At 39.2% G+C, this 16374-nt stretch overlaps 1 protein-coding gene and 1 pseudogene across 6 annotated transcripts in view; one reads left to right on the forward strand and one right to left on the reverse strand.

Annotated features, from left to right (window-relative positions):
- The window catches only part of AKT3 (AKT serine/threonine kinase 3), a 305530-nt gene that overhangs the window by 138231 nt on the left and 150925 nt on the right, over nucleotides 1-16374 (reverse strand). For all 6 annotated transcript variants that reach the window (XR_007131198.1, XM_047754920.1, XM_047754918.1 and 3 more), the window contains exon 4: nucleotides 9189-9300. Coding sequence is in view for 5 of the 6 variants with exons in the window: in XM_047754920.1 (XP_047610876.1) it covers nucleotides 9189-9300 (112 nt within the window). In the remaining variant the exon portion in view is untranslated. The remainder of the gene's footprint in view (nucleotides 1-9188; nucleotides 9301-16374) is intronic.
- Nucleotides 279-4438, forward strand: LOC125112927 (mitochondrial pyruvate carrier 2-like; annotated as a pseudogene).

The following is a 16374-nucleotide window of genomic DNA, read 5'->3' on the forward strand; positions in this document are numbered from 1 at the left end:
GTAGTACCTGCTGTGTCCCAGGGCAGTGGTCTGGGTCCTGGGAGGTCCCAGTGATGGTGCTGGCCCACTGATATGCAGGGTCAGGTCTCAGCACTGATGACTGTGGAGCCTGAGGGCTCCCAAGGCTGATCCAGACCAACTGTGTCCCAGGGATGGGAGGCCTGTGAGGTCCTGGGGCTGGTGGGCGGAGCCAGGACCTAGGGGATTCTGGACTGGGGCTTACTGGCTGATGGGCAGGAATGCAACCAGCACTGACATTCTAGAGGGAAAACTTCAAAATGGTTCTTGCCATCACCAATGTCCTTATGATGGAAGAAGCACTCCAAACTGGCTACTGCCAGCATCTCTATCCCCAGGAGTCAGAGTCGCCTTTTGACTCCCGGGGAGGCTCTCCAAGATCAATAAGCACACAAGTGGGTCTGACCCAGGCTCCCTTCAAATTCAAATTATGGCCTCTGTGGCCTTTGCAAGGGAGATTTTACATGAGCCCTTTAAGAGCCAGTCTGTTTCCTGTAGCCCTCCAGCATTCCTGTGTGAGCCCTGCTGGCTTTCAAAGTCAGGCATTCTAAGTACATGTCTTCCTAGTGCTGGGTACTTGTGTAAGGCTTGCACCACTCGCCCTTTGGGGAGAACCTCTGCTATTCTTTCCTCTCCTACCATCCCTTTTATTGTAGTTCCTACTTGATATACTTAGTTTTGGAACATTCTTTCCTGCTAGTGTTCAGATTGTTCTTTGTAAACAGTTGTATTTGGGATGTGCCTGTAGGAGGAGGTGAGCGCAAGGTCTTCCTACTCCATCATCTTGGCCATATATCTTAAGCCACTATCAATAGTTGACTGAAATTACTACAATATTCAACTGAAATACTTTATTCCTGGAAATAAAATAACTAAGCCCACAGTTAGGAGAAGGAAGAAAATAATAAAGATTAGAATAGAAGCACACAAAATAGAGAATAGAAATATTCAATGAAAACAACAGTTGGCTTTTTGAAAAGATCAACAAAATTGACAAAGCTTTAGTGAAACTAGGAAAAAAAAGGAGAGAAGCTCCCCTCAAATAAAATCAGAAATGACAGGAGGCATTAAAACTGGTACTACAGGAGTCCCTGTCGTGGCTCAGTGGTTAATGAATCCGACTAGGAACCATGAGGTTGAGAGTTTGATCCCTGGCCTTGCTCAGTGGTTAAGGATGCGGCGGCGCCATGAGATGTGGTGCAGGTCGCAGACGTGGCCTGGATCCCACATTGCTGTGGCTGTGGCTTAGGCCAGCAGCTATAGCTATGATTAGACTCCTAGCCTGGGAACTTCCATATGCCACAGGTGCGGTCATTGAAAAGACCTCCCCCCCCCCAAAAAAAAAACCCAAAAAAACTGATACTACACAAATAAAAAGTACTACAAGAGATTGCTATAAATAATGAGAGGCCAACAAACTGGATAACTGGAATAAATAAATTCCTAAAAACATACAACTCACCAAGATAAACGAAAAATAGAAAGCTTGGACAAACCAATAAATAAGGAGATTAAATCAGTACTCATAAACCCCCTAACAAAGAAAACCCTAGTACCAGATAATTTCACCTACAAATTCTATCAAACATTAAAGAATAAATACCAATCCTTCTTAAACTCTTCCAAAAATAAAAGAGGAAAAACTTTCAAACACATTTTATTTATTCATTTATTTTCGTATCTTTAGGGCTGCACCCACAACATATGGAGGTTCCCAGGCTAGGGGTTGAATTGGAGCTATAGCTGCCAGCCTATGCCACAGCCACACCAGATTCAAGACACAGGTGCAACCTGTACCACAGCTCACAGCAATGCTGGATCCTTTACCCACTAAGTGAGGCCAGGGATCAAACCTGTGTCCTCATGGTTACCAGTCAGATTCATTTCCTCTGAACCCTGAGGGGACCTCCTCAAACACATTTTATAAGGCCAGCATCACCCTGATATCAAAGCCCAAAAAAGACAAGCATGCAAAGAAAACTACCAGTCAATATCCCTGATGACCTTAGATGCAAAATTCTTCAACAACAACAACAAAAAACCTAGCAAACTGAATTTATGAGCACATTAAAAGGATCATACACCTTAACCAAGTGGAATTTACCTCTGGGATCCAAAGATGGTGCAACATACACAAATCAATGTGATATACCACTTTAACAGAATGAAGGATACAAATTACATGATCATCTCAACAGATGCAGAAAAAGCATCTGATGAAATTCAATGCCTCTTCATCATGAAACACTCAACAAATTAGGAATAGAAGGAAACCTCAATGTAAAAAAGGCCACACATAAAAAGCCCACAGCTGACATCATATTCAATGATTTTTAAAAACTAAAAAATTTTCCTCTAAGACCAGAGTAAGGAAAAGATGTCTACTCTTTTTATTTATACTCAACATTGTATTGTAAGTCCTAGCCAGAATGATCAGGCAAGAAAATAAAATAAAAGGCATCCAAATCAGAAAGGAAGAATTAAAATTATCTCTTTTAGGAGCTCTGTTGTGGCTCAGCAGAAAGAAATCTGACTAGTAACCATGAGGTTGTGGGTTCAATCCCTGGGTCCGCTTGGTGGGTTAAGGATCTGGAGTTTCCATGAGCTGGTGTAGGTTGCAGATGCAGCTTGGACCTGGCCTTGCTGTGGCTACGGCATAGGGTGGCGGCTGTAGCTCTACTTAGTGACTCTTACCCTGGGAACCTCCATATGCTATGGGTAGTGCCTAAAAAAGCAAAAAATAAAACAAAAGACAAATATCTCTTTTAGCAGATGACATGATTTTATCTGTCAAAACCCCAAATATTTCACCAAAAAACTTTTAGAACAAATGAATTCAGCAAAATATCAGGATACAGAATTAACATATAAATCAGGTTTATTTCTATACACTGACAATAAACATCCAAAAAGGAAATTAAGAAAGTAATCTTATTAACAGTAGCACTGAAAAGAATGAATTACTTAGCAATCAATTTAACTAAGGTACAAGTTAAGGCAAAAAATTTGTACACCGAAAACTACCAAACATTGGTGAAAATCAATAAAAAGTAATCCTTTGCTCATGGATTAGAATACTTAATATTACTGAAACATTCATACTACCAAAGTGATCTATACATTCAATGCAATTACTATCAAAATTCAAGTGGCTTTTTTTTTTTTTTTTTTTGCAGAAACAGGAACACAATCCTAAAATATCTATGAAACTGCAAAGGATCCCAATGGCCAAAATCATCTTGAGAAAGAATAACAAATCTGGAAGCATCACACTTCATGACTTCAAAACATACTACAAAGCTACAATAGTGAAAAAATACGGTCCTGGCATAAAGACACATATATGGGTCACTGGAAAATAGATAGCCAAGAAATAAATCCATGCATATATGAGCAAATGATCTCAACAAGAGTGCCAAGACTACAAATGGAGAAAGGACTGTAACTTCAATACAAGATATTGGGGAAACTGGATATCCACACAAATAATGAAACTGAATCCTTATCTTACACCACATGAAAAGATGTGAAACTAGAAAACTCTTACAGCAAAACAAAGGGATAAAGCTTTTTAACGTTGGTTTAGGCAATGATTTTTTGGCAATAAACACAAAAATAGACAAGTTGGGAGTACATCAAACTAAAAAGCTGCACAGCAAATCAAACAATCAATAGAGTAAAAAGGAAACCTATGGAATGATAGAAATCATGTAAGGTGTTAACCAAAATGTATAAGGAACTCCTACAATTCAAAAGCAAAAAACCAAATAACCTGACTTTTAAAATGGCCAAAAGACATGAATAATTATTTCTCCAAAGAAGATATACAAACGATCAATAGGTATAAGAAAAGAAGATCAACATCATTAATCATCTTGGGAACGCAAGTCAAACCACATGAGGTAAGTGGTTCCATAGGCGGGATGGGTCCTCCAGCCCCAAGGACCATTTCCTCACCTCCAGTAACAGAGACAAGCACACGGCCACTCTCCCACCCAGCTGCCACGATCACTCATTAGCAGAATTGTTAGCTGCCAGTGCCCAGGGCCTACAGGCCATCTACCAGTGGACCCTCAATAAAGGGGAGCGCCCATTGCCTGAGAAATTGAGGCACTGTACAACCAGCGAGCAGGTTCCAGAACCTTATTTTTCTGGGCTCCAATTATGACATGGGGGTTGGTGTATGCTGGACTGGTTGACATGCCTGGACTTTCAGAAAAACTTAAAACATCTCAACTTGCTATTCTGATGGCTTCAGGGTTTATTTGGTCAAGACACTTACTTGTAATTATTAAAACAAACAAGCAACAAATCCTGGATTTTGTTTGCTGTTAATTTCTTTATTAGGACAGCAGGAACCTCTCAGCTCTGTCATATTTGGAGATATAACCAAAACCTAAAAGCTAAAGTAAACAAATAAGAGTTCCTGATCATCCTAAAGTCTAAATGTGGACATAACCATGGGACCTAGTTTGATTTATTATCTGGTTATTGATAAGGTTGATGCTGACTGTGCTAACATTTGGAAGGCATAAAAACAAATTAACTAATGGGGAGATAGTACTTGATTCAAAAGAAAAACTTTTAATTTACAAAAAGCATGAGGTATCATCACACTTGTTAGAATGTCCATTATAAGATGATAAGAATGTGGAGAAATTGGAACCCTTGTGTGCCGCTGATGAGAATATAAAATGGTACCGCTGCTATAGGAAACACTATGGAAGCTCCTAAAAAAATATAGGACCATCTTATGATCCAACAAAGCCAATTCCACACATTTATCTCAAAGAATTGAAATCTGGATCTAAAAGAGATATTTGGACTTCTGTGTCCATTGCAGAGTTATTCACAATAGCTAAGAGGTAGAAACAACCTAAATGTCCATTGATGGAGTCATCCATTCACGGATAAAGAAAATACCATATAAACATACAATGGAATATTATTCACTCTTGAAAAAAGAAGGAAATCCTGTAATATGCTACAACATGGACATTAGGCTAAGTGAAATGAACCAATCACAAAAGGACAAATATTGTTATGGTTCCACTTACATGAGGTATTGATCAGGTATGAGGTGTTCAAACTCACAGAAGCAGAAAGTAGAATTGTGGTTGACAGGGGTAGGAGAGAGGGAGATGGAAAGTTGCTATTCAGTGGGTACAGAGTTTAGCCACACAAGATAAAAACCTATGGAAATCTGTTCTACAGTAATGTGCACATAGTTTATACTACAATACACACTTAAAATTTGTTATGAGGGTAGATTTCATATGCTTTTTAATCACAACTTTTAAAAGCAGGTACTAAAAAAGGTGAAACAATTAGAAGCACTCAAATACATACAACAAATACTAACAGACATAAAAGGAGAAATTGATGGGAATACACTAATAGTAGGAGACTTTAACACCACACTCACATCAATGGACAGGTCCTCTAGACAGAAAATCAATAAGGCAACAGAGCTCCTATATGACACAATAGAAAAGTTAGCCTTCACTGACATTTTCAGGACATTACATCCAAAGAACTCAGAATATACATTCTTTTCAAGTGCACATGGAACATTCTCAAGGATTGACCACATACTGGGGCACAAAAATAACCAAATTTAAGAGTATAGAAATTATTTCAAGTATCTTCTCTGACCACAGTGGCATGAAACTATAAATCAACCACAGGAAAATAAATGAGAAGACACTGACTACATGGAGACTAAACGACATGCTAGTAAGAAACCAATGGGTCAACAGAGAAATCAAAAGGCAGATTTAAACATACCTCAAGACAAATCATTATGAAAACACAACCATTCAAAGTCTATCAGATGCTACAAAAGCAGTGCTTAGAGGGAAGTTCAGAGCAATACAGGCCTTCCTCATAAAAGAGGAAAAGTCCTAAATTGACAAGTTAACCCACCACCTAAAAGAATTAGAAAAAGGTATGGAGGTACCTTACAAAACCCTAAATATAGAACTACCATATGATCCAGCAATCCCACTCCTGGGCACATATCTGGACGAAACTTGCACTGAAAAAGATACACGCACCCCTATGTTTATTGCAGTGCTATTCACAACAGCCAAGACATGGAAACCACCTAAATGTCCATCGACAGATGAATGGATTAAGAAGATGTGGTATATATACACAATGGAATACTACTCAGCCATAAAAAAGAAAATAATGCCATTTGCAGCAACATGGATGGAACCAGAGACTCTCATGCTAAGTGAGGTAAGTTAGAAAGAGAACGACAAATACCATATGATATCACTTACATGTGGAATCTAATATTTGGCACAAATGAACCTTTCCACAGAAAAGAAACAAACTCGTGGGCATGGAGTACAGACTGGTGGTTGCCAAGAGGGAAGGGGAAGGCTGGGAGGGACTGGGACGGTGGGGTTAGTAGATGCAAACTATTGCCTTTGGAGTAGGCAAGAATTGAGGGTCTGCTCTACAGCACAGGAACTGTGTCTAAACACTTGCGATGAAACATTAGGATAATGTGAAAAAAAGAATGTATATAAATATATGACTAGGTCACTGTGCTGTACAGCAGATCTTGACAGAACATCGTAAATCAACTATAACCAAAATTTAAGTTGAGACTATTTTAAAAAATAGTAATAATCAAAGGTTTTGCTTTATTACATGTCAAAATTTTATAAGGGTTTTTTTTTTTTTTTGCTATTTCTTGGGCCACTCCTGCAGCATATGGAGGTTCCCAGACTAGGGGTCTCATCAGAGCTGTAGCCACTGGCCTACACCAGAGCCACAGCAACGCGGGATCCGAGCCACGTCTGCAACCTACACCACAGCTCACGGCAAAGCCGGATCGTTAACCCGCTGAGCAAGGGCAGGGACTGAACCCGCAACCTCATGGTTCCTAGTCGGATTCGTTAACCACTGCGCCACGATGGGAACTCCAATATAAGGGTTTTCTAATCAAGACCATGTGGTCTTAGTGCTATAAAGACAGAAGAAAATCAAAGGGAAAAAAAGCCTAAAAACACAAATATTAATGTGTAAATGCTATCTATAATCAGTGAGAAAGGAATGGATTATTCAATAAATGCAGCTCAGACAACAGTCTCATCTTTTGGGGGGAAAAAAAAGGACTCCAAATTTTTATCATAAAATGAAACAAATAGAAGGCTTTAAAAGACACAGTTTACAACAGGTAAGGATTTTAGACTGACAGGCAAAAATAGAAAATACAGAATTTTTCTAGCTCTCACTGCCTCTAACATTAACATTAAAGTCATATAAAGTCTCTAAACAGCAGATTCTAGATGAATATAGAAAAACACTCTCCAATGGCAAATATAAATATGCTGTTTTTCATTTTTACTAAAACTGCTTTCTTCTAATCATAAATGCAAATGAAAACTAACTGCTCCCAAAAGTAGTGTGATATTATTGCAGAAATAGCAAAGCAGATATTTTAGTGTTAAGATATGGCTCAAGTCCAGCTTTGCCAACGTAAATGGAAAAGTGAATCATGCTTCAGTCGGATGTTATAAATCCACTAAGAATATTTTCAAGGAATATACATGAAGTTCCATTCATTCAGCCAGTCAACGAATACTACTACATTGGATCCCGGACTATGAGCTAAAGATAAAATAACGAGCAAAGAGATACGATACGTGGCAGTCAAGAATCTTACAGTCTAGTGAGAAAGGCAAATAAAGATTCCAGTGGAGATATCCCTGATACGAAAGGTACAAGCAGATATGTTAAGTAGACAGCAGGGAGTCCTGCCTCGTCTACAAGAGTCAGAGAAGGGTTTGTAGGAAATGTGACATTTTGAGCTCGCATCTGAAAGATACATGGTAACTACGCAAGCTGAGGATCCAGCATATAAAGTGTTCAGGGCAGACAGGTCAGCATGGGGAGGGAGGCTATACCAAAGTTTATGTCCACCAAAGACTTAAATACCTCTGCACAGAGTAAGACTGGCGATGTATAAAAGAAAATAACTATCAGTCCTCAACTCTGGTTACAAAATTAGAATTCTGAGCAATTTCTCATTCTTTTCTACATTTCCTAAAGCATTCAATGACATATTTCCATTTACTATTTACTTATTTATTAGGTCTTTTTAGGGCCGCACCTGTGGTATATGGAGGTTCCCAGGCTAGGGGTTCAAATCGGAGCTGTAGCTGCCGGCCTACACCACAGCCACAGCAACGCAGGATCCGAGCTGTGTCTGCGACCTACACCACAGAGTGAGGCCAGGGATCAAGCTCATGTCCTCATGGATACTAACTGGGTTTGTTTCTGCTGAGCCACAACGGGAACGCCTCCATTTACTATTTATTGACCAAAAAGTATGATTAAAATAATACTTTACATTGAGGTGGGGTTGTTTTTGTTTTACATCTTAGACAAGTTTCTTAGGATATAATTTATTCACTTGGAAAATTAAGACTAGCAAATGAACATTTAACTTCACGAAGTTTCTGATTTGGAACAAATATGATAATGTGTAGAAAAATGATTCTGCTGTTGTTGGCCCTAACTCAGTACCAGAACCACTAGGTAAGAGGATATTGAGACAGAATTCAAGGATGGGAAAGAGGATGCAGAAACAGAGTACATCAGGAAGATGACATATGACCCTGATGAGGTTGGTGTGCTAGTTATTAATATGCTGCCACCTCCATCTTTAGCAATGGTAACAGGTAATGCCAGGCAAGCGTGATGTGTGTTTTTTTTTCCCCTCAACGAGCTTATTAGACCCAGTCTCAGAGTCCTTCACAGCATGACACTCCAGGAAGCTATTTGCATAACGGCATGCTATGTGAAACCTTCTGTAGTCACTTGCATTAAAATGCCAAATATGAACACAATTACATAGTTTTTAAAAGGTAGTCTGGTGATTAAAACGTCCTCTTTAATTTATATTTTAACTTGAAATATCCTGTTTTCTGTTTAAAAAAGTAAGTCTCTCTTATAGCACTTCCAGAGGTTTTTCTGATTAAGTACTGTGTAAGCCTGTCATTTATTTATTATACCAGAAACAGAATTATTATGGGATATAGCATTTTATAAATGTATTTACAGATACTTACAAATGGTCAACTTGGATACACATCCATCTTTAGATTGACTGTTCCTTTTTCATAAAATGGAAAAAAAAATGAGTTTCTTACCTTTCCTCTGGAGTATCTACATGAAATGTTCTCTCTATAACAGTGGTCCACTGAAGACATCTGATAATAAATGTGTTTGGCTTTGGTCGTTCTGTTTTCATTAACTGGCATTCTAGAAATAAAATAAAAATGTTTCTTTGAATATTTATATTGAAATCAAGTGGTATAATTCTCAGTTCAGTTGAGAATTACAGAGTTCTGAACGAAGCCACTGCAACCTCACCGCCTTCCATGCGTGGCCACCAAAGGCTGTGCACAACCTGGCTTCAGTATTCTTTTCCAATCAATCACCCACTCTGGTCACTAACCAGCCAAACTGGACCACTGAACCCACCCCAGATACCTCTTGCTCTTTCCTTTACCTATAGCTCTGCTCCAGCTGATACTATTATTTGGACTCTTTCCCATTTATTTTACCCCAAACCATATGCAATCACCAACAGTCAAAAGAATATATGTCTCTGACAGTTCCTGTCGTGGCTCAGGAGAAACAAATCTGTCTAGCATCCATGAGGACACAGGTTCGATCCCTCACCTAGCTCAGTGGGTTACAGCACCAGGCATTGCTGTGAGCTGGTGTAGGTCACAGTTGTGACTCAGACCCAGTGTGGCTGTGGCTGTGGCGTAGGCTTGACAGCTACAGCTCCTGATTCAACCTCTGGCCTGGGAACCTCCATATGCCATGGGTGCAGCCCTAAAAAGACCAAGAAAAAAGAGGGGGGGGGTCCCTTAACGTCTAGATCAAATTCTGCTCTTTTCATGACGTCTTTTAAAACAACCCAGTGCCTAGACTTATTATTCCCCTTCCCACATTCTCATTACATTCTCACTAAACTTCCCATTCACTATCTGATTATTTATTACTGTACCTCTCATTTTTCACTTAGCATAGAGTAGCTTATATTATTATTCATTATTTTAAGTATCCTTGTCCCTACCTAGATTATAAGCCTTTGACAATACGTACCCCTAAAACTCTTAGTAATCATAGCATCTAGAGCCAGTCAGAAAGGGTAAATTCTGTCGGGGACTATCTAGGAAGAGCTTTAAAAAAAAAAAAGGAGCAAAACGGAGTGGCTACACACATGGATTCTAACACTACTATGCCTGGATTCACTACCCCCCCCCCCAAATCATTAACTATGTGACCTTGGACAAGTTAATTAATCTTTAGTCAGCAAGATTTAAATGGGAAACAATAAGAGTACCGACATCACAAAACTGGTGTGGGGATTAATAAATTAATGGAACACTTAGTATAGTATGTGCCACAAAGTAAGTTCTCAGTAAATTTCAGCTGCTATCAGCAGGTGAACGCCTACCTGAGCTACACTTCAGAGGATACATGGTATTGAACAACAAGAGAAAATAGGATCTGGCTGTCTACTGACACCGCTCTTTGGAGAGAAATTAATCTATCTCTAGGGGACAAATGCAACAGTGTTTTCTCAGTGCTCGCTTGTTTTGCCTTAGCTTCATCATTAGCAACTATCAACTATGTAGGTCTTTACAGGACCAAGTCATTAATCACTTCGGACTAATTGTTCATTGACTCTTTACACTTAAAGAGATGATTCACCAAGGGTCTCTGTTTACTTCTTTTTCTCTTTTCTAACAAGCTTTTAAGGTCTTAGCCATCATCCCTCAGTTTGCCTATATCAAAATCTGAATTTCTTTCCTTATTGGATCTCTGTTTTATGATACACATGTCTAACTATATAGTGGGTATTTCTACCTGGATGAATTAACTGGTACCACACCTCAAACCAAACCTACCATCTTTCCCCTTAAATCTGTTTCTCCTCCTGGCTTTCCTCTTTTTTCCATCATCTGGAGTAAAAACATGGGGTGACCTTCTTTTCTGATTCTGGTACTATTTGCCATTACTTAGATCCTCCATTGATGCGATCCCACCTCAGTCTCTCACTGTCCAGTGTCTAAACCTCCCCAGGCGTCACAAAGCCGGATCTTCCTCCTTAAAAGGTGTGGAGGAAGTTGCCTTGTGGTAAGTGGGGTAAGGAACCAGCGTGGCGGGGGTTTGATCTCTGGCCCGGGAACTTCCACATGCCGTGGGTGTGGCCAAAGAGCGTGAAGAGAGAGAGGTAGACAGGCCAGATAGGTTAGTTAAATACAGACAGTGTCTTCTAAGAGACATGTGAACCCATCGGACACGGAACTCCGGACTTCTCCCAGCCTTGGTTCCCTGGCTAACCTCTGCTACGGCTTTCTCCACCTCGGCAACGACTGCTCAAATCCAAAACCGTGGAATCATCTTTTCATCACCTCTTCTCTCACATCTCGTTCTGGAAAGCCTGTTGCCTCTGCTTTCAAAATATATTAGTATCACTTCTCACCTCCCCCACTACCTTGGGACAAACCATCGTTATCTCTCACGTGAATACTCCAAAAACCTTACAACAGCTGTCCCCTGCCCTTCACTGAAGTTTGTTCTCAAAACACAGCCAGCGACCTTCTTAAAATGAATAACTACAGAAAATTCTGCCATGTTTTCAACTCACTGCGAATGGAAGACAGGCGATCCTATGCGATCTTGGCCTCCCATCCGCCCCACTTCAGCGTCTGACCTCCTCCAGCAGCTCTTCAGGGCCACTCCGCCAGCTCCCGGGCCTTCCTTCCGCCTCCTCACCAAGGCGCTGCACTTGTTCTCTTCAGGGCCTCGCCTCTAGCTGTGCCCTCTGCCTGGTGTTCCTCCTCTCACACATCCCCACGGCTAACCCCTCCCCTCCTTCAAGCCCTACATCAAGTCTAACCTTCACGTTCAAGCCTGCTTTGACCACGCTTCTTAACACTAATCCGCATCCTATGCCCAACTCTTCTCACCTGCTCTGCTTTTTACTTTCCGCAGCAATGTCACCATCTTTGTTCATATGAGGTGACTAACTTCATCATTTTCTTATTGACCGTCTGTTGCTTCAACTATAATGCAAGCTCTACTGATATATTCTTAGCACCCAGAGCTGTGCCCAACACATAGCAGACAATATTATCATCCAAGTGAGTGAATTTTTTTTGTCTTTTTTTTGTTATTGTTGTTGTTGTTGTTGCTATTTCTTGGGCCGCTCCCGCGGCATATGGAGGTTCCCAGGCTAGGGGTCGAATCGGAGCTGTAGCCACCGGCCTATGCCAGGGCCACAGCAACGCGGGATCTGAGCCGCGTCTGCAACCTACACCACAGCTCACGGCAACGCCGGATCGTTAACCCACTGAGCAAGGGCAGGGATCGAACCCGCAACCTCATGGTTCCTAGTCGGATTCGTTAACCACTGCGCCACGACGGGAACTCCAAGTGAGTGAATTTTGACAGTACTAATCCAATAAGAACATAATTTTGATAATACACGAAAGAGCAGAAAATTTCTGGAGCAACTTCCTTAAAGAGTCAAAAAGGGATGGGATTTACTGGACAAGCAGAGGGCTGGCTGTGGTCAGGAGTACAAACAGCTTAGTGTTGGAACAGGAGAGAAGATTAGGTAAAAGAGCCTAAACAGAGGTGGGGTACAGGTGCAAGTTGGAGCTGGCAGAAATTATTTGCTCATCACTTTTATTTTTTCCACTGAATGAGGATGTAAAGTCACCCTTAAGAATAAGGTGGGACAAGGGTGCACTGGGGCTTTGAGAAGAGAGAAAATATCTAACAGCCTTCAAAGAGTAAACAGAACAGAGAAATATCCATGTCTGCTAAGCAGCATTAAGGGTCCCCTGGAATTAGGTGATCAAAATTTAAAGTAACACCAGGGATCGTAGTTGCGTATTTTTCCCCAGACATGTTCAGCTGCATGGGTGCACACAGGAACACAGAGGACTGGATTTGAGCAAAGCTTTGCTTTAACTAAGTTTGCCAAAGCAAGAAAGTGAAACAGAATACAGGATGCAAGACAAGGGAATGGTTTAGATAATCAACTAGGGAACTTAAAATGGGTAAGAAAGGAAGTGAGAACCTGGTGGTGTGTAAAATAATGAAAAGGTAGTAGATCTGACCAACAGTAAAATCTGTTTCATAATTAAATACTTAACATCAACATTATATACTTTTTGAAACATGAATGTTAAAAAAATCAAATATAATGATTAATGAGAACCTGCTATATAGCACAGGAAAATCTACTCAATGGTTTGTAATAACCTATATGGGAGAAAAAAATGGATATATTTATCATGTATAACTGATTCACTACGCTGTACACCTGAAACTAATACAACGTAGTAAATCAACTATACTGCAATAAAATTAAAATGAATAAAATGTTTATAATGTTTATAATATAAAATGGAGTGGATTATAGATTGTATAAATATTTTTACATATAATATATAATACATATTAATATAGAGATAATATATTAATATTGTTATAGATTATATTATATACTTAATATATAATTTATATTAACTACATATAATATACAATACAGTGGAACATTGTTTAGCCCTAAAAAGAAATGGAGGTCTGATACACACTATACCACAGATAATCCTGGCAGACATTACGCCGAGCCGGACACAAAAGGATAACCATCGAATGGCTCCACTTACATGAAATATCTACAACAGGCACATTCACAGCCGGTAGATTCAAGGTTACCAGGGACTGGGGGAGGGGAGAGTAGGGAGTGACTGCTGGTTACAGAGGGTCCGTTTGGGGTGAAGAGAAGCTTTGGGAATAAATAATGGTGACAACTGTGCTTTGTGAATATAATTAATGCCACTAAATGTTACAACTTAAAACGGTTAAAATGACAAATTTTATGTTATATATATTTTACCACCATACAAAATAACTTCCAAAAAAATCGAATATGCCAATTCATATTTGTTTAAAATATGAAAGTTTTAAAATATCAAAGATATTATATCAATTTCTATCAATAAAGAACCACATGGTTTTCCCCAACTTACTCTGCCTGTAAGGGAGACTCAGTCCCACTGTCTCTCAGGCCCGTCATTCCTTCCTACTGCCTTCTTCATAAAATTCCTATCAAGTTTCTAGCCAGTACTTCACTATACTGCCTTGCAGATGTTTGCTGTATGTTAATTTGAGGTCCTAGCTCGATAAATTATTGAAAAGTTTGGAATTATGTGCACAACTCTTCCTCATGGCACCTACAACAGCGACAGCACATATGGGTACGAGGTAAATACCTGATGACTGAGTCATTAACCAACTGGCTTTTAATGTAACAAGAATGGAGAACAGACACTTAAACAGAGGAGCCGTCCTGACAAAAATGCTCATGAGTGAACCATGTTAGAGAAGGAGACAGGAAGAAAAAAGAAAGAAAGAAGGTTCACTGACTTCAGTTTTACCGCATCTTCCCATTGCGGTGATGTCAAGGTCATCAAGATAAGAGACTTTAAAATTAGAATACCAGCCTCAAATCCAGCCTCCATCACACACTATCAGCTCCGTTATCCTAAGCAAAGGAGATTCTATCTCTAAGCCTCTAGGTCTCCCATCTTCAAAAGCACTCTCAGGAATTAAACTTCAAAGGAAGTATACTTTCAACACTACACCTAAATGAAGTTTATAATCTATAATCTAAAGAATTTAATAGTCTATAATCCAAAGAACTTAATGCTGTAACAGTAAAAGCTATTTCAAATACTATGTGCGAGATTCTAAGTGATTATCAATTGCTGCAATTTACAATAAGGATAATAAAAGTGGTTAATTACTGTTCCTAAGCAGACTACTGAAAAGTCTGCTTTATTATTTAGAAAAGAATAAAATATTTATATAGCAAGGTGTTGGAAAAATATTAAAATATAATGACGTAAGTAGTTATGCACAGCGTGGTTGTTTTGACTAAATATGCTAAGTATTCATGGACTCAGCAACATATATGAGATTATGAGCCAGGCACTGTGCGAGACTCTGGGTATAGTAAGAAAAATGAGTAAAAAACTAACAGCTTACAGCACATACCAAGCTCTATTTTTAATCACCATGTGTGCAACTATAAAGCAGAAATTTCAGTAACAGTATAAAAGCTTTAATCAGGTCTTTCCAAAACCTCTAGTTTAATAAAAATGTTACATGCAATTATGAACAATAAAATAGAAATAAACCTATATGTTTATAGGTTTCAGTGTGAAATACTCTACAAATCAGTCAGACTTCTAAATAATACTCATTAGATTGAAACAATGGGGGAGAGAAGTGGCTACCAAAAGCCAGTCCAGGACAGTGAGGTGACAGGTGAGTCAACATTAGGAGAGAGAATATTTTACCGCAACACCTCAGGGTTTACTACTGTACATAAACAAATGTAAAGAGCTGAATCCAAACTGAAAAGAACGGAAAATTCTCTTTTTTTGGTCATTTTATGTTTTGGCCGCGCCCATGGCATATGGAAGTTCCTGGGCCAGGGATCGTACTCAGGCCACAGTCACCCAGAGCCACTGCAGTACCACCACTAGATCCTTAACCCTCTGTGCCACAAGAGAGCTCCAAAACAGCTGCAACTTGATCATATTAAAACAAGTGAGCCAGTAAACAGCAACACTTTGGCTTCATTTACGTTGGCCGTAAAATGGAAACACGAACACATCCTACAGTTCTGCCTAAGATGAAGAAAAATATGCCATGAAAGTTTTCAGAACATTGTGCATGGCTGAAAACTCTCATTCTTAACGGGAATTCTTAAAAAGAAATAGGGTAATAAACAGATTAACCAATACTTCTTAGAAAAGTATTTTCCTTTTAGTTACGTAAAGATTCCTAATTCAAAGTAGACCAATTTCAAAAAAATTTTTTAAAACGCAGCAATTTCAGGTAAGATTCTAAAAAGCTATTAACCAAATCATTATCCATGACTTCTGGAACCATTTAATACACAGGAATAAGGCAAGCTCTCTTAGATAAGATGCCAAGGGACTAAATTCTATTACATCCTAACCCACGAAACATTTTAAGAATGTTTTTATTACATCAGTATTTAAATGAGATAGTTATACTAGCTAAACTCATGTGAGCAAGTTAAACTACAAGCTGAATTTCAAACATTCTAATTAATTATTTTAGATCACTCCAAACCACAGATGACCAGGTTTAGTCAAAGCTGTAATTACTCTATAGACCTGAAAGCCAAACAGAGGGACCAGATCAAAAAAATACTTACCAAAAAGAAGTTTTGGGATATCATCTGTTCAGACTTTACATACAGGT

This window comes from Phacochoerus africanus, chromosome 12 (genome assembly GCF_016906955.1).
Source record: "Phacochoerus africanus isolate WHEZ1 chromosome 12, ROS_Pafr_v1, whole genome shotgun sequence".
Classification (NCBI taxonomy): Eukaryota; Metazoa; Chordata; class Mammalia; order Artiodactyla; family Suidae; genus Phacochoerus; species Phacochoerus africanus.